At 43.2% G+C, this 18,280-nt stretch overlaps 1 protein-coding gene across 1 annotated transcript; it reads left to right on the top strand.

Annotated features, from left to right (window-relative positions):
- The first annotated feature begins 1 nt into the window (after window position 1).
- On the top strand, window positions 2–12,489 carry tfeb (transcription factor EB). The gene is made up of 10 exons (XM_053411156.1): window positions 2–31; window positions 553–726; window positions 2,451–2,549; window positions 3,319–3,507; window positions 4,218–4,307; window positions 7,968–8,085; window positions 8,271–8,321; window positions 8,893–8,968; window positions 9,080–9,227; window positions 9,318–12,489. The coding sequence occupies exons 1-10, from the start codon at window positions 2–4 to the stop codon at window positions 9,888–9,890; spliced, it is 1,548 nt and encodes a 515-aa protein (XP_053267131.1). The 3' UTR covers window positions 9,891–12,489.
- The last annotated feature ends 5,791 nt before the right edge of the window (window positions 12,490–18,280 follow it).

Genomic DNA, 18,280 nt, shown 5'->3' with positions numbered 1-18,280 from the left:
AATGGCCTCACGCATCGGGCTGCGTATGCAGGTACAACACAACTGCCCTTCATGGTCTCATATACATGCAGGCCTATTATTAGCTTAATAGATTTATTAGCTATTTATAAACATCACACTCTGTAGTGTTTGCTTTCTTGTTTCTGAGAGGCTCCTGGAGAGGAAAGTATTCTAGTCAGTATTCGGGTGGGCCATTTGTTTAAAGGTCATCTACAACCAGCAACAGTTTTTTTCCACTGGTACATTTGGCCATAGTGTTAGATTGTAGAACGTACATAAAGATGGATGACATAACAGCTCCTGAAAAATTTAGCCAAATCATTTTGATTTACCCCTGGGGTTGGCTGCAGTGTACATTATATATTCCACCCCCTCGATGTTGTTAAATCGGACATGGGCCAAAAAGTCAAAGTTAAATAAATCTTCCAAAGATGGTTTCTTTTATTTTAGGTTGCTCTGATCACACTGACGTTTTTGCTCAAATTTAAATTTTCCCAGTAAGAGTGGTTTTAATGAGCATTTCTATGTGTGTGTGTGTGTGTGTGTGTCCAGCTGATGCGAGACCAGCTGCAGCAAGAGGAGCAGCGTGAGCGGGAGCAGCGGCAGCAGAATGCAGTCCTGCAGCCTTACATGCAGCAGCGCATGGCCGGGCCGCCTGCCCCCACCCCGGCCATCAGCACCCCACAGCATTACCAAAGCATGCAGGTCCCTGTTGAGGTTCTCAAGGTCAGTAGGGTTACAGCAGATGGTTTTCATCATCAATGTCTTATTATTTCTTATCTATTCCTTATCTACCCAATAGCACAATGAGCCAAAGAAATGTTCAAAAATGCCCATCACAAATTTGACTTTGACACAGAGACAATACATTTAGCACTACTGGTTAGTGTGTGAATGCAGTGATTTTTCAATGCATAACTTACACACAATCTATTGACAAGGAATTATTGTGGCAGGAAAAAGAACAAACATTTTAACATTGATTTGTGATTTGATCTGAACACCCAGTCCCCAAACAAGGAGTGCAGTGACATTTCTCTGACTCACTTCAGGTTGACATGCAACTGCAACAAAAAGTGATTTGCAGATTGTTGTGAGGGGATTGGCCGAAGTGGGGGAAACAATGTTGGTTTACAGGAGTTTCAAAAGGACAAGATGCTGCAGCACTTCTGTTTAATCCACTAACACGTTACTGAGACAGGAGAGCACGGTGCAGCAGAGACTTGGACGCAGTGTTCTTTCACTTAGCAGCTCTGCCACACAGGGAAAATTCAAGCACAGATTTGAAAAAGGCAAAGGGAGAAAAATGCGGTGGAGCAGCAAGCAGGTAGGGACAAAGAAGAGGGAGCAGAGATAAGAGAGGTTTGACATGTTTTGTGATAGGACAGACAGGGGTGACGTCGTAACTCTGACTCTGACTGGGACTGATAAAGCTGAAGTGACATTTCGCCCGATTCCTTAGATGCATCCGTGGGTCCTTATCTTATATTTTGTGTGTTTTTGTTGTGTATGTCTTTTTATGCAATACTCCATTATGTGCTTGTCTGTGTCTCGCTTGACGTTCTTTGGAACCATAAATCTACAGTTTGTATCCACCAGTAACTATTGACAGCTCACTCTGCATGCATGCATGTGTGTGTGGGTGTTTGTGTGGAATGTTGAGAATGAACTGAAGTGTTTTGTCAGTATCTTTCCCTTCATGCTGTAGATAAAGTGAGCTGTCTGTCCAACAGGCTCACAGCCTGTCATACCTCCTGAGCTGTGTTTCTTTGGACTTCATCTATCCTGACAGAGCTTGGCCGGAGAGGTCAATAGCTGTTCCTCTGCCTTATCGGCCAAAACAGCTGATTGCTAATCAAACATATCCAGAGTTTCAAGATTTGGTGGGAAAATAAATATAATCACTAACAAAGTAAAATTACTTTGTAGAATTGCAACGTTTCTTGTTGATTTGATATAATCTGGTTGGGGGTTTGTAGGGCTGAGGAGTTGAATATTTCCTGTGTATCAATGGGGAGCAGCCCTTCTCCTTACTGAGCTTTACTCTTTGATGTGAAGGAATGAGGCCAACCCATTGCTTTTTGTAGCCACACCACAGGGTTTATTTTGGCTTTACCCATGTAGGCATTACTACCGACTTAATGCTGCTATGTCCTTGTCCAATCCTGGATTCAGTGCCGGTAATAAAGTTATGTACATCTGAATACTCAATTTGTTCTGTTTTGTGTTTAAATGTCTATTTTAAACTAATGAACCAACCTGTACTAAAACAACTGTCTGTCAGTTTTGGTGTACCAGTATATAAAACCTGTGCTTACTTTATCTCCACCAAATAATTAAAACGTGGAATCATCAAGAGGATCAATAAAGAATAGGGTTCAGTTGATTGGATGTACACAATCAATGAAATAAAAATAGATTTCCGCCTTTTCTGTCCATCTTTCTTACAGGTACAGACTCACCTCGAGAACCCCACAGACTACCACATCCGATACACACAGAGGCAACAGTTGAAAGAATATCTGTCTACAACCCAGGCCACCAAACAGGTACCTGACAATGTTCTACTGTTTATTGCTAGTTTGTCTTTAGGGTAAGCAATTCAAACATTAGCAACTGGGACAACACAATACTGACCTATTGTTTCACAGAACCACATGTGAGCAAATAAATGAATGTCAACCACCTGACACAAAAGCAGATCTACCTCTTCATCCCCTCCCAACTCCCGGAGGTCTCTCATTGAAAACCTCACAAATGTTCTTCTGGGTCTTTCCCTCTTTTCGTTATTTCGATATCTTTTTTGGGTGAGCTGTAATCTGTTGTGTTTCAGCAATCATCATTTGGATCATTACTGTGGGAATGATAGTGTGCATATCGTCCTGTGGCTAACAGTAGTTGTTACGGCCCTATACTACCAAGTATGTTATCTTGGTAGTATAGGGCAGAGAAAACATTGATATAAAGAGAATAAGTGTTTCGTTAACATATAATGTTTGTGACCTTTCCGACCCTTCACCCCATCCTTTCCTGCGCACAAGCACATATATCCTTGTTGCTGATTGGCTGCAACAGGGTTGTGCTTTTCAGGTCATCCAGCTTTCTTTGTTTCCCAAATACTGAGCCAGGTTGTATTTAAACCAGATTTCTGCCAGCGCCCAAACACAACATAGAGCTAACGGACCGTGACTAGCAGAATGCTGACAAAAACTATACTGGATTAAAATTGCTTACCCCACCTTTAAATCAGCTCTGTCAGTAGTATATTACACATTAACTCCATCACATCTTTCTTTTTATCCCTCTCTCTGTCTGCAGACGGTCCACGCAGCCGCAGGCCTGATTCCACCAACTTCTCCCTCAAAAATGGGACCCACAGGGGGGTCCGCATCTGCCCCACCGCCCCTCCAGTCCCCACACATGCGCACCGAGCAGCTCCTGTCTGGCAACAGTGCACCCAACAGCCCCATGGCCATGCTCAACATCAGCTCCAGCCACGAGAATGAGGTAGTCGTCTGCAGGTCTGGTTAGACCTAGGCGTAATAAACATTAACTCCTGGTCAAGTCATAAAGGGCATTTTACAAGAACCAAATTGAACAAATATCCCTACAATATGACTTAATGACACTCCTATATAAAATTATGAGGTTTGAATATTACCCCGGAATTGACATTATCTCCACATTTTATGAAAGCATCATAATGATTTGATTGGTCTCGGTAGGCTGGAGTGCCGCTTGTAAATGCACTGGTGTTAATGTGTTGTGCGTACACTTGGCCTGTAGATGAATGTGTTGACTAACAGGCTTTAACTGACTCGGGCTATCATCGGAATTTAAACGCTTCATTACGACTTTGCAACAGTAATTAAAGCTTAACAAGTGACAGGGGAACAGCAGAATCCAAAGCCCTTTGCACCCGGGAGACTTTGACCAACTCTCCTCCTCCAGCACTCGATCACACTTATTTCTGTCACTCAGAGAAAATTGTTTTACTTTCTAGCCTAAGTGACAAATAAGTGATCGTTTCTCTGGAGTGCCTGCCCCTTAAGGCAAGTTCGTCTGCAGGCCTGCATGCCATCAGGTTTCAGATGCTTTCATAAATGCAGGAGTTGTGACAGTACTTTCAGTGCAGTATATCCTGTGCAGTCTTAAAGTCAGACATTATGGTTCATTAAGGTTTTCATAACCACGTAGGTAATCTCTCTTTTTTTCAGATGGATGAGGTAATTGATGACATCATCAGCATGCAGTCCAGTTACGATGATATTCAGGCATACATTGACCCTGTCCAGATGCCCAACACAGTAAGTAAAGCAAAACCAGAAGGGGCAAACGCACCATGAGATGTACTTTAAAGATCACTTCAGTTTTATTTTTATTTGTCTAATAATTCCAAAAATCTATTTCTGCCTGTCTATATGCGGATCCCTCTTCTTTCGTCTCCACACCTGGCATGCGTATTGTTAAGGTCCAAAGGAAGTGCAGTGTGGAATTTGGTTGATTTAGACAAGTGATGAGTTCATTATTAATAAACGTTGAATTAACAGGCAACCAGCTGTAGCAGCGGTGGCTGGGACACAACGTGAGTGATGTTGTTGATCAGGACAACAGCCCTGTTCGTAACAACAGCAACTGCAACTGACTCTCCAGTTTGGGGTTCAGCGTACTTAGTCGAGCTATACCAAACTTTGAATATGCAGGTGATCAGCTCTTTGTGCAGCGAGTCAATACCCTTTACAGTTTCAGAAGGAAAGAATCACTTTAATTTGTAGCAGCAATTTTAACTTGTCAAGTACGTAATTACAGTGACTTTTCATGCTTTGTATTGTTTATTTGATTATAGTATTTATTAGAAATACATCACGAATTACAGTATAATATATGATATACATTTCTTAAGGTTAACAGGACTTTATACATTTAATGTAATTTCACTTTTCCGGCTAAACGTTCAGTGTTGTAAGCCAGCCTTTATCATTTTGCTTTAAACTTACTGTCTTGATGGTCAGACTGTCCTTGCATGTCCCCACATAAAGCGATAGGTTCTGTCTTTATGCGCCCATACACACAAACACATACAAACATGTAAAAGTATATAATTAACTTAAACCCTAAACATCCCAGCCCTAAACCATGTTGGACATGTTTAGATAACTGTATGGAAGTCGAGTAAGATAAGGAGTGCACAGTGCTTAGGGTTTTAGGGAATAAACTTAGAAAATTAACAATTAAACAGCCAGCAGTTAGAGTTCAACTTGTTTACGAGACGTTCAGACAGAGAGGGAGGAGGAGGAGATGAGGTGGGGGGATAGGAGGGGGGGCAAAGGAGGGAGGAGGGAAAGGGGGATGAGTGTAATTTGTGCAAGGGAAAACAGGCTGAAAGTCCAGTTAGGGGAAAGTTCACTCTTGTTTGGTGGAGAGTAGAGGTAGAAGAAAGACAGGATCGGTGCCGCTAAGGTCATTCTCCCAGGACAGGGGCGGCAGAGGCAGAGAGAGCTCTGTGTGCTGCTGGTGCCCGAGAACGAAGAAGAAAGAGCCCGGCGGCCCAGTGAGTGAAGGAGTAGAGGATGAAGGAGATGAGTAAGACGTATGCCATTGTGGAAGTTATTGAAGGAGAACAGATTCAGCTGGTAAGACAGTTGTTTGTTTGTCGTACTGCTTTAGCTTTTGATTGCCGTTGTGGGGTAGGTTTTTCGTTTCGGAGTAAACCACAATTGGACGGATGCAGTGGCTGCTCTAACTCCCAGCCTCAGGTCTCTGATTATAAGATGAGCCATGGCAGGGGCGGTGGGGTGGAGGAGGGTCAGTGTCTGAAAGTTCTTTCATATTTCTGTCTGGATGTGTGTTTCTGCACTGGAATCAGGAATGTTTCCAGAGTTTGAGTTGATAGTGAAGCATAATGTTTGTGTGTTTGTTTGTGTGTGTCTGATCGAAAAAGAGGGGGGGGTGTGCAGCCTCCTGTAGCTTTATCTGGTTGTATGTCCTCTGTGATTGATTGATTGGTTTAATCTGTGTGCGTGTGCATGTGCATGCGTGAGTGCCTATGTCTATGTGTGTTTGTGTATGTGTTGGTGTGTGCATGTTTAACATCACACTGATTGATTAACCCATAGGGTAATCAGTGTGCCAGCCCAATAGCTTGACTGAGATAAAACCACAGCTCTTTCATAGACCTGCAGTTTCAGAACATTTGTAAAGATTGATGTGGAGCAGTGTTCTGGGTTCAAACACACTGGAAACCAGTCTTTAGAGCCTTATTCCCAACTGACAGACCAGTAAGTAAAACTCACCTGCTAATCCTGATGCGGATTAAAGCAGGCAAACCTCATGGAATTCTTGGAATCTCAAAGTTTAGTTAGAGCTGGGAACACCACTGAATACCAGGCACAAGTGAGCAGTTCAACTCTTAAATGTGTGTCAGTGTGTGTGTGAGTGTGTGCGTTTGTGTGTATGGATGGATGGATGGTTACACTGAGCCTTACTGATTCCCTTGCTTGTTCAATTGAGTTAAATGTTGAGGGGCGGGCTTCCCTGCCAGAGCATAGGAGGTCAGTGCAGAAAGAGGAGGAGGCTGGGAAATAGTTTGTTTCAAAGAATGTGTTTTTAAATCTTCTATCATCAGTGAAAAATTTGAATAAAGCTTGACATCGTGAGGCTTTGTATTATTTTAATATGGTATGTTGTCACTTAACATGATGCATACTTTAACAGTATTTGAGAAAGTCGTCTGAAAATCGCCCAAGATCAACTATCCAGTGCAAGATGTTACTTTGCTCACTTAATCAGCTTAACATACAAATAACATGGAGCTTTACTTGCATCATAGTATATCTATATTGGATATACTGCTCATTCTAAGTTATTTCCAAATCCAGCTCTTAATCATAATATAATGTATAAAGAATATTATATCCTGCTTTTAAGTGAATATTTATTTTTCAGCTGTGCATTCTTCATATCTTTAGAATTTGAATACATCATATAATTTACATACAGACGTCAACCTGCAGAGGTGTGTGTGTGTATTTTTCGTCTGCGAAGGTGTTTGATCTCACTGTTCACACAGTAGCTGGCAGATAAGGTATCTTTTCCTTTTGAGTTCTTTATCTTTCAGGCCTCATTAGCAGCGTCACATTTGCCCTCGCTTCGGGGGAGTGCGACACGGTCGACGATGGGGGCATAAAAAGTCCATCACACTCATTAAACTACACAATTAAAAGGAAATCATGTCGTTTTAAGAGTCCATACAAAACCATATCACGGCTGTTACCCAACGTCTAAAGGGCAAGAGTTGGGAGACCTCTTGCACAGGTGTGTGTCCAGGAGCTGGAGAAGGCAGGTTAGAGAATCAAGTCATAAAGAGATATAAGATAGAGAGTGTGATAGTCAATCATTGCTGTGTATTTGACACGCCACTCTCAGGTGTGATATTATTGCATTATCTCCTGTTATCTGCTCCTTACAGCACACTAAACATGAACACTGCATCCATAAAGGTGCTCAACGAGGTGTGTGTAAAGCTGTACTAGCCATATAAGACTTTAATATTGTTTGGATTTAACACCAGTGAAACTTGATTACTTTTTGAAAGAATCTGTTAAGTTTAACATTTCTTCTGCTTATATCGTGGTAAAATCACAAATTTATTCTGTGCAATGTGTCATCATCGTCCTGGAGGACTTTGGAAAAGGATGGCATCTTGTAGGTTATATTCTTCGTGAGGTGTTTTCAAGGTTTAAGGCCGAGTAGAATTAAAGCTGAACTCATTGAACAGCTGAGCTTTGACAGCAAACCTGTCATACAACTGTCTTCACACTCTCACGTTGTTTCTGACAAGACCTGGTTGCATCAAGGCATATAGAATGATTTTTCAACCTTGTTATATTACAGAGTTTTCATCCATGAGCAGAATGTTTTCTAAGTATGTGTATTTGTTGTGTGTGTGTGTGTGTGTGTGTCCTCAGCTCCCTCTATCTAGCAGTCATCTGGATGTGTACACGGGTCCTGGGATGAAGGGGCCAGCCATGGCCATGACCAGTAACTCCTGTCCCGCCAACCTGACCGTCAAACGAGAACCGACAGGTGAGAAAGTCAACATTTTCCACATTGTCGTAACAACTACTTAGATGTTCTACATGTATAAGTTATATTGAAGACTTTATCTCACTGAGTGTATATAAAACATCAATGAAAAACTGCTGTTTCTGTTGAGACGCTGCAGAGTCGCAGCCATTTGTTAATCGCTTTTTGTTATCGGGACGCTGCAGAAGCCCGAGCAATGGCCAAGGAGAGACAGAAAAAAGACAACCACAATCTGAGTAAGTCTCCTCACCTTCGGCCTCTCTGCCCAAAGTGTCTACCCCCTTTCTCTGTTTCCCACACCAACACTATACATATCCTTAGAAATGTGTGCACACAGCACATGCACACTCACATGCACACAGACACCATAATCTGTCTCTTGCAAAAACAGTTTTAAACATCCTTGCACCGATTTAGCTGATAGTGCAGCTAGTGGGTGGATGGTTAACCTGGTCATTTCTGCTGTTCTGGCATTTAAGTGTAATTGCCTGTGACCGTGTGTGTGTGTGTGTGGTTGGGTGTGTGTGTTTGTCCCTTTTTGCCCTTTACTATATATGCACTAATCTGTAGTTTTCTAAGAACTCTCAGCCCAATCTTAGTATCAACTTCAGAATTAACCCCTTGCTGTCTGTGTTGATCATACAGAAACTTGAAAATTGACTGTTGTAGTTCAAAAGGCCACAATCTGCCTTCCTTAACTTATTGTTTAAGCCTTTTAGTTCCTCTGTACTGTTGCTTTTATAATGTATTTACCTTTGTCACTTCCTGTTTTAGCCCACCCCTGATGTTGTTTTCCCTCTTCTATAGTTGAAAGGAGGAGGCGATTCAACATCAATGATCGTATCAAAGAGCTGGGCACCATGATCCCCAAAACCAATGACCTGTGAGTTACTTTGCTGCCCTATGTTTTCAGTTTAGATGAAATAGTTTGAGTCAAGTCAGTTACTTAAAGTTACTTACGTTTAGAAATTGTTTGTGTTTACTGTGTGCATAGTGATGTGCGCTGGAACAAAGGCACTATATTGCGGGCATCTGTCGAGTACATCAAACGCATGCAGAAGGATATGCATAGGAGCAGAGAGGTGGAAAACAATTTCAAAAGGATGGAAATGGCCAACAAACAGCTGTTGCTACGCATCCAGGTAACACACACACATATTACTTTCCAGAAACACACACACACGGCAAATGCACTGTTAGATATGATTTTGCCTTCTGCCTACTGTCTACAGGAGTTGGAGATGCAGGCTCATGTGCATGGCCTGCCCAATGCCTCTCCCTCTGGCCTGAACCTGTCTGACCTGATGTCTCCCTATATCAAACAAGAGTTGAGCCCAGAGGATAAGCTTTCTCACCCTCAAATACAAGCACACCACCAGCCCCAGCACCTTCCCCGGAACCAGGCTCAGCCCCAGCCCCACCAGCACCACTTCCTCCCGCAAAACCACCTTCAACTTCAGGGCCAGGGTCAGCTACAGCAAAGGCAGATGCAGCAGCTCCCCCAGCACCTCCAGCAGCAAGCGCCCATCCAGTACCCAGCTGTAGGCAGCTCCCAGCCCTTTGACTATGCCCAGTCGCTGGACTTGTGCGATGGTATACCTGGCTTCTCAGACGGCATATCGGGGCTGGGCGACCTGAGCGGACTGGACGTCCAAGGGAGGAGAACCGACCTGGGCTTCCTGATGATGGACGAGCCCCTGTCCCCAATGGATCGAGACCCGCTGCTCTCTGCGATGTCCCCCGAGGCCTCGGTCGACTCCAGCCGCAGATCGAGCTTCAGCATAGAGGATGGAGACATACTGTAGACACATATACACACTTACACACACTTACACACATAGAAGCACATCCAGAGGTTTCACAGAGGTTGTAGTAAACACGTTAAAGTGACAGCGCAAAGCTGTGATACATGTGCAGCACATACAGGAGAAAAGAAATCAGCCACCAGACATCACAGCAGACATTCACCCGGCACAAACTCACAGCATGCTGCACACAAACACACACTGGTGACACTCAGATAATTGTGGTTCAATAGTACAAGCAAAAAAAGGTACACGAATCTCACACAGTTGAAAGAATTCAGGACAGTGCAACCGTCTGCACGCACACACGCACACACACACACACACACACACACACACACACGCACACACAAACACACTCCCACACACACAAGCGCGTACAAGATAACCTGAGCAGTTTGAAACTTTGCCTGACAGACTAAGCATTTACAAGGGGGGAGTCAGCACTGCCAGGTCAGGAGTTATATAGCACACTTGGCCTTGTTTCCATGAAGGTGGCTCTGAATCATAATTGAACAAGGGACAAAAACCAGCAGTTAATTAGATTGAAGTTATCAGATACAAGGACAACGGAGTTCATTGTCTCACTTGATGGAGGACAAGTTATTTTCCCCTTTACATCAACCTCTTTTAGTAACCATAAATGATTGAATGAACGATAGTGACTAAAATGGAAATAGCTTCATGGTCCTGCATACATAATTTATCTTGAGCGGAGGATGCAGTCGAGTCACAGCGTTCGGCTTCTCAACCTGGATTTACACGAGTTTGACAAAGATTTGGTCTCAATTTATTGCATCTTTCCCTCTTTTAGTTTATGATTGTCAGGAAATTTGTCTCTCCACAACCACGTTCACATGCGCATACACACACACACACACACACACTCACACACTGCTGTCCCCTCTGTTTCTACACCTTGAAAAAAGAAAACCATTTGATGGTCTTCAAATAGTCTCATCAGAATCTATGAGGTGTCAAAATACTCAGGTACTGTAACACGATACACGAGCAGGATCGTTTTTTTAAAGTAGGAGCAGATGTTAACCTGAACTGTTTCGGGGCCACAACTCTGATCATTGTGCCTTTTTGATTTGTGCAGCTGCTGCTCCCCGTGTTTTATAGGTTAGAGGTCATGACCAGGGATTTTGGTTATAATATCAAGTTCAGTTATGCCTGTAAAAGCTTTACAGTTACCATTAATAATGCGGTAGATAAACAGTGAATGCTTCTGTCACTGAAGAGAGTGACCTTGAAGGGCTCGAACCAGAGGCCCAGATGTCAGGAAAGATAGAGTTACAGGGTTTGAAGCTGGAGAGAGAGAGATAGAGAAAGAGATGATTTGTCTCGACCGACAGCAGCAGTGGTTGTAGTCTCCACTGGAAAATCACACTTGCATGCATTCTCACGCTTTGGTTCACAAACTAACAAGCATACACTCGCCCAGTACACGCATACACACGCACATACATACACTGCAGTGTGCTTTGAGCTGTTCTCAGATCAGCACATTAACAAATCCCCCGTGCTTTGGTCTCTCCTGCTGATGAGTGAAGCTCCCAGCCACAGAGGTAAATCACAGGCCTGCTGTCCAACACGCTACACACAGGGAGTCTGTTAACCCACTGGCTACTGTCCCCACAGCCAGGACTGGAGCAGGTGAACCTGACTTGTGCCTCTGCTGCTGTTGTAAACCCCAGGCTTGGCTTTGATTTGACATAGCTTATGATCAGTAATGATAAAATTAGAAAACAAATTTGAAGGTGATTTTTTTTTTTTTATTATTAAAATAAGTGTTTGTTTTTCTTTAATATATAGTTTGTTGTTTATTTTATCCCCCAAAGCACTGGAAACTATATTATTGTTTTTGAACTTTGTACATGGAAGAATTACGAAATAAGATTTATTTCAGATATTTTATGACGCTAAGCCACTTAAATGTATTTTTATTTGTATTTGTTGTTTTAGTTTTATTTCAATTTTATTCCAAAAATTATAATTTTCAAGAAGTCCTCTGTACAGACGTTAAAGCCGCCAATGTTTTGTCACGTTGAGAGGGGAAAGCCGTTTATAAACTTCCAAATTTCAAGTAACTAAAGAGATGAAAAGAAGATGTAGTTTTATGATGCCATTTTTTTTTACGTGATTGGATTTTATCTTCTCTCTCTTTAAACATTGAAATTTGGAGACAGACGTAGATTGAAGGTGATTCTTTGAGTTCATTAAGTTCAAATAGCTCATTTTATGAATGTATGGTTTTACTATTGGTAATCTGGAGCAGGCCAGCATTTCTTGCCATGCCTCCTTCCCCCCTGCCTCTGGCTTCTCTGAAGACAGGAAATACGACTGACTTCCCATAAACTCTGAGCCAAGAAGTTACCCTGGAGCTGTATCATAGACTCTCTCCGTCTGCCTACCAGAGTTGTGCCTTTTCTCTCTCAGCCACAGTTTTGACTGTTGTACTGTCACCCAGCCAACACTCCAAAGAGCTGCTCGGGCCTCCTCTACTCTCCCACTAGAGGGCGCTCTGCAGAGGAAACTACACAGGGAAAAGTGGCTCTGATTTTACTGAGAATATAAAATGTTTTTACCAAAACCATCACTGGCTTTTTGTTGCTTTCATTAATATGAATTGTGTGTGTGTGTGTGTTAGTGTGCGTGTTTCCCTTTATTGTATATCCCCAATTTGGGGGCAGGAATAGTTTTTGTTGATTTGGGTAAAAAAACTCTGTCCATGCAAGGTTAAACTGATATTAACTTACAAGAGGATTCTGTGGAACCACCACTAGAAGGGAAGGTTCTCCAGTTTCCAGTTCACAGACGTGACTAGAAACCACAAGCACACTTGAAGCACTGAGAATTTTCAGTGAAAGTGACAGTGACATGTGTCTTGTAATTAAACTTTAAAATGAACATTAGGAATATTTTGTTGATTTATAGATGAGGTAGAAGGGATCAATATTCCAAGATTATATTTTATATTTGGAAACATGTCTTTGGGGCTTGATGCCCATCCGAATATAGAGATACAAATGTTATTAAGTTTTAGTTTCTAGTGAATGCAAGTCTGCCATGTTCTCGTGTCAAAAATCTTCAACACACCATAAAACCCCACTAAATGTTATTACATTAAATGTGCACCAGGGGGCAGCAGGGATCTATTGTACAGAGGAGTCATTTAACTCCTCTGTGATATTTCTCTCAGCACTAACAGTAAAGGGCTGAGCTACTGTGCAACTGACCTCTATAATACTACTTAAGAACATAATCTCTCTCTTGCTTGTTCACAAATGGCAGAGTTGATGCACATTGAGATTTTCCTTTTTTTTAGAGTAAGATTTCATCAGCGGCTGTAGAACCTAACTTTTTTGTTTTGCCCTGGTTAATGAAACTGAAAAATCCCATCCCATTTGAAGGATTTGTCTGGTGAAAGTCATTGTTGCCAGTTTGGTAAAATGACTGTGTTTTCCTGGAGGCAGTTCCCTTCATATATTTCCCCTGCCTCCATCTTTTGTCGGCCTTTTTCCTCCTTTCGCAGATTTTTCCATCATCTCCTGATGTATTAGTCCACGGCTGCTTCGGGATGATCCATAAACCGTTTTACAGCCTTTCTTAAGTTAAATCAGGGTAATCTTATTCCTCATCCACACACACACACACACACACACACACACTGACTGGTGCCGCAGAGCATGTTAAAGTGTAGTGGTGGTGTCTGCAGCCCATCCACAGTCCCATTCTCCTGGGTCTTTATGATGCTAATGTACTCCCCAGTCTAATAAATCCCTGTAGAGCTGCAAAGAGTCGATCTTATGGCTCACTCCGATCACCACCTTTTCGCCCACCCCCAACACACATTACCCGCCGCAGAAGTGCCTGCCTTGCACTTCCACAGACACTTGGGTGGCTGTTCGGTGAGAAGGAGAGAGCGAGAGGGGAAGGGTTGAGACAAATCAAACATGAAGGTGCAATTTAAGCGATGTTGGCACAGGAACCAGAGTTCAGCCCTGGCATTGTTTGCGTGTGCCGGGCGGCGGGGAAACGGAGGAACTCTCATATCCTCTTGTTCTGGTGGTTGTGGGTGTGTTTGTCTTGCACCTTGACCTGCAGAGAGGTGAGGAAGAGGGACATTTTAAATAGTGTGTTCAACAAGCAGCAAACAAGGAGCTCCATTAGAGCTGTGGATGTATCCTCTATCAGAGAAGGGAATAAATTCAGAATTCTTCTAATCCTGCTTTTCATTCCTCCTGCTCCTCACCCTATCTTCTCCCCCTTACCTGCTGCCTCCCCCCACTCCCTCCATAGTCTTCTTCAGGCCACTAGGATCGGTATATGTGTGTGTGTGTGTCTGTGTGTGTGTCTGTGTGAGTCCTCCCTCGCTCCTTCCCAGGGGAGCAGTGTGTCACTCAGCTTGAAGCCCACGGAAGTAAGGTGAAAGGGGGCTGATTGAGCTAATTTAGCCCCTGGATGTGAGAGCAGGGAAAGGCCTCACCCTTCGCTAATAGACAGACATCAAAATGGAGATGTGGGTGTGAAAAAAGGGAAAGAAGAGAGGTGGGAGGAAGGACCATAAAACTGAGGCGACTTTTTTGATGGATTCATCTCTTTTTGTCCGATGGGATGTGGAGGAAACTTTATGAACACTGAGTGACATTGCGAAGTTGGTAAAGGTTTATGTGTGTTGCCTCGAATTAAAACCTGCTGATATTACTTATTGATCCGTCCTCCTCCATTAAGATACCGTCAATCACGGCCTGCTTTATGATCTCTCCTGCCCGGGTCACTCCTCGTACATCCTCCACTGACAGCACACTGGAACTCACACCAAAAATACTGTCTTTTACCAAATGGATGGAAAATTGGAGACACTTTTTATAGCCTCTGCAGACGTACTCCAGTGGGACCTGATGGCCTGCCATCAAAAAGCCTCTAATGAAGATGGCACCATGACACAACATTGATTTTAGATCCATAAATCGTCGACAAAGTAAATCTGGGCATGTTTGAAAGTTTTTGGGTTACTCCGGAACGCTGATGTCCACTTATCCTTCAATTTCTTTTGACGATTTGGCCATCTTGTCTGATTTCATACTTTTCCAGTCTAAATCATGTTCAGCTGATCTATATTTGAGCTCAGTTCAGTGTTAAAAAGTCTGTCGCACACAGTAAAAGTGGCATCGGCCTGAAAGGTCAAAACTGAGATCACAAACACCCACGGCATCACTGAAGCCAACGCTCCTTCTCTTCTTCTCTCTTCTCACATTCTCTCACCGACTAAATTGGTCTCACACTGTCGCCACAAACCTCCGGTTCTCCATTCCCACCTCTGCTGCCCCTCTTTATTCCATCGCTCCTTTTGTCCATCTTCCTCTACATATTTAATACTCTTCGCTGACTCCTCTCAACCCCTTGTGCCGCTTATTCCTGAAAGAAAAAGGAGCTCAAATTGGCTGGAGAGATGAATAATGTCCCCGCCATTAGCAGTGGCATGGACAGATCAGTCTTTTCATGCGTGTGGAGGTGAAGGGGATGAGCAGCAGGAGAGGTGAGGAATGAGCGGTGGTGGTGGTGGGCTGTGGTCAGGGTCCTTATTGTTCTCTCAAACTTTGCAGCAGAGGCAGCAGCATGAGTGGGATGTGTGGAGAGTCATTACATGTAGCCTGCAGACAAAGATGGAGAAAAGTGTGGTTGTGATGGTTTGTGGGAGCGTGCGTGGAAGCGCAGAGTCACAAATTTGCACGTGAGTCCAATGCAGCAAATTCAGTTTTAAAAATCAAATAACACATCCATGATAAAACAGTATAGTCTTTGACTTTTGGTTCTTCGGAAACAGGCCCTAAAGGGACAATTGTGTGAATAATGTTATTTAGGTCTGTTTCATTAACAAATTAAAAAAATCACTTCAGCATTTCCTCTTTATTATTAAATTCAATTTTACACCGAAGTAAAATCCATACATCCTGGTTTCTTACCTGAATTCCTCCTCAGACGCCTTTAGGCTGTTTTTTTCCCTAACCAGCCAGTAGGGGGAGTTAGTCATCCACACCACAGTCGAGCACAGTGCAGACTGAGAACAAACAAGCCTGACTGACATTTCTCAACACTGAAAATGAATATGTTGTTTGGAATTTGTGGTGAATGTCATCCCCTGACAGAAAGAGCATCTGGCGCAACCTCCGTAAAATTAAGACGCCGTGTCATCTCTAAATTAGAATAAGCTGCCCAGGAACAGGCAAACTGTTGTTGGCCCATTTGAATGATCGAACACAAATACTGCAACATCTCTCAGTATCGGGGGCCTGGTTGGAGAGCTGCTAAATGAAGCTTATCATTACTAAGATAAATAATGCATCTGACATCAAGATTTGTCACAATTTGAAGGTTATCCACTCCATCCTTCTCCCCGCCAGCTGATGGAGTGACTGTGGGGGTGATGAGTCCTGTATCACATCCTCAGCAAAGGCTTTTTTTAAACTTCAGGACCTCAAATGATGGACAACGTTATCGTCCTTAGAAAAAAAGAACAAACCATGAAGATTACTGACTAACTAATGGTCTGGCACGCAGGATTCATCCTCGCCTAAGCTTTTGAGATCTATTTGTTCTTTTGCTGTGTTTGTTTCTGTATCTGCCAATCCACCCATCCACTCATCCATTCATCCATCCACCCCGCAAATCCTCCTCTGTTTCATTTGGTGTTGTTGTGAGTCAAAGGCCGCTCTGGTGAACTTACAATCTGAAGGTCACCAAGATCTGACTTTTTCATTTCTCTCTCTCTCTCTCTCTCTCTCTCTCTCTCTCTCTCTCTCTCTCTCGTTTCTCTCTCTCTCCCCCTCTCTCTCTCCCCCTCTCTCTCTCCACACCTCCCTGAAAAGCAGCGTAGATTATACAGCCTATAGCTGTTATCACATTTATGCCCTTCTTCAAGCTTCTTTTTTATTCTCATCCTCTCGTCTCTCCCGCCTTTCAGGGACCTGGAGATAACGACACACAACATGACGCCATTGTCCCCCTCTCTCTCTCTCTCTCTCTCTCTCTCTCTCTCTCTCTCTCTCTCTCTCTCTCTCTCTCTCTCTCTCTCTCTCTCTCTCTCCCCCTCTCTCTCGTAGGTGGAGATTTAAAGTTCTGTTTTAAAACTGCCACTGTTCCAATCCTACTTAACCCCCCCTCCTCCTCATCTTCCTCCCCCTGCCTCCCCCCTTCCTCCTGAGTATACTACCTAACCCCTCTGAACTTCAGTCAGAGTTACTGAAGACCCGCAGTACACTGGGGAGTCAGCTACACTGCTGAGAGAGAGACAGAGATAGACAGAGACTTAGCTGCCTGCTATTCTACCACTCTCTCCGGTAATAAGAAAAGTTTCTGTTCTTCTCTGTGTTACGGCACAGAGATAAAACCAGGGATCACTCGCACTCACAAGCAAGTCTGTGCACACTCACACTTACATAGGTGCACACACCATCGCACAAATGCGCACGGCAGAGATACACAAATCTAAGAAGACATGAAATGAAGACATGACAAACTTCCGCTCTCACACACAAACGTGTCAACCTCATCTGACTCTTCCCCTCAACACTCGTACGGACAAAGAGAACCGAGAGACGGGAGGAGAGAAAAAGAAACAAGTTTCATCTGTAAATGGTTCGAAAACCTGATTCGAATTAGAGGGCGATTTCCACAAAGGTCAATGTATTCAGCTGATATCCTAAGAGGGAGGAAATTTAATACCCCTTTTTGGTTGAATTAATTAATTATAATATTAGGCTAGCTCCAGGGGCCCTTTTCTTCAGTGATTAAGTGAGCACATATCTTTAAAAGACTGGGTTGGTCTCTGGGGCCCTGGGCTTCTGAACCTTGGGGTGAAACAGAGAGAGATGTATTATACATGAGAGGACGGAGGAACACAGACCAGTCTGCTCACCTCCACTCCCAAGACGTAACCGTGTTACTTATTTAGACCTTCAATGGTTTGTCTTTGCAGAGTGCGGCTCCTCTGTTGTCCCTCTGGTTCTGTCAGAGTTCAGCTCAGCACGGCTTCAGTTGAGACCTCTCAGGAAACAGGCTGGTCCTCTCCTGTACATCTCCCTGCATTTGTTTCTGCAACTGTGCAACAAGTAATCACAAAAATCTAACTGAAAAAATACAAACATTCATGGGAATACCATTCAGCACCAACATGTATTCTAGTTTCAGAAGTGAAAGAACCCATTTTTCCGCACGATTCCTTTCAGACTGTTCAATTATTGATGCATTCACCTGTACGCAGCATGTTAATGTTGCAGGTCATCCCGGTGATGCTAAGATTAAATACATACTGCTGGCTATATCTTTTATTTAAAATAGTACCGCTCTGTATGTATCATGTAGCTTTTATATTTCTCTGGTGC

This window comes from Pleuronectes platessa, chromosome 2, assembly GCF_947347685.1.
Source record: "Pleuronectes platessa chromosome 2, fPlePla1.1, whole genome shotgun sequence".
In the NCBI taxonomy this organism is placed as follows: Eukaryota; Metazoa; Chordata; class Actinopteri; order Pleuronectiformes; family Pleuronectidae; genus Pleuronectes; species Pleuronectes platessa.
This window is presented reverse-complemented; position numbering and strand designations above follow the sequence as displayed.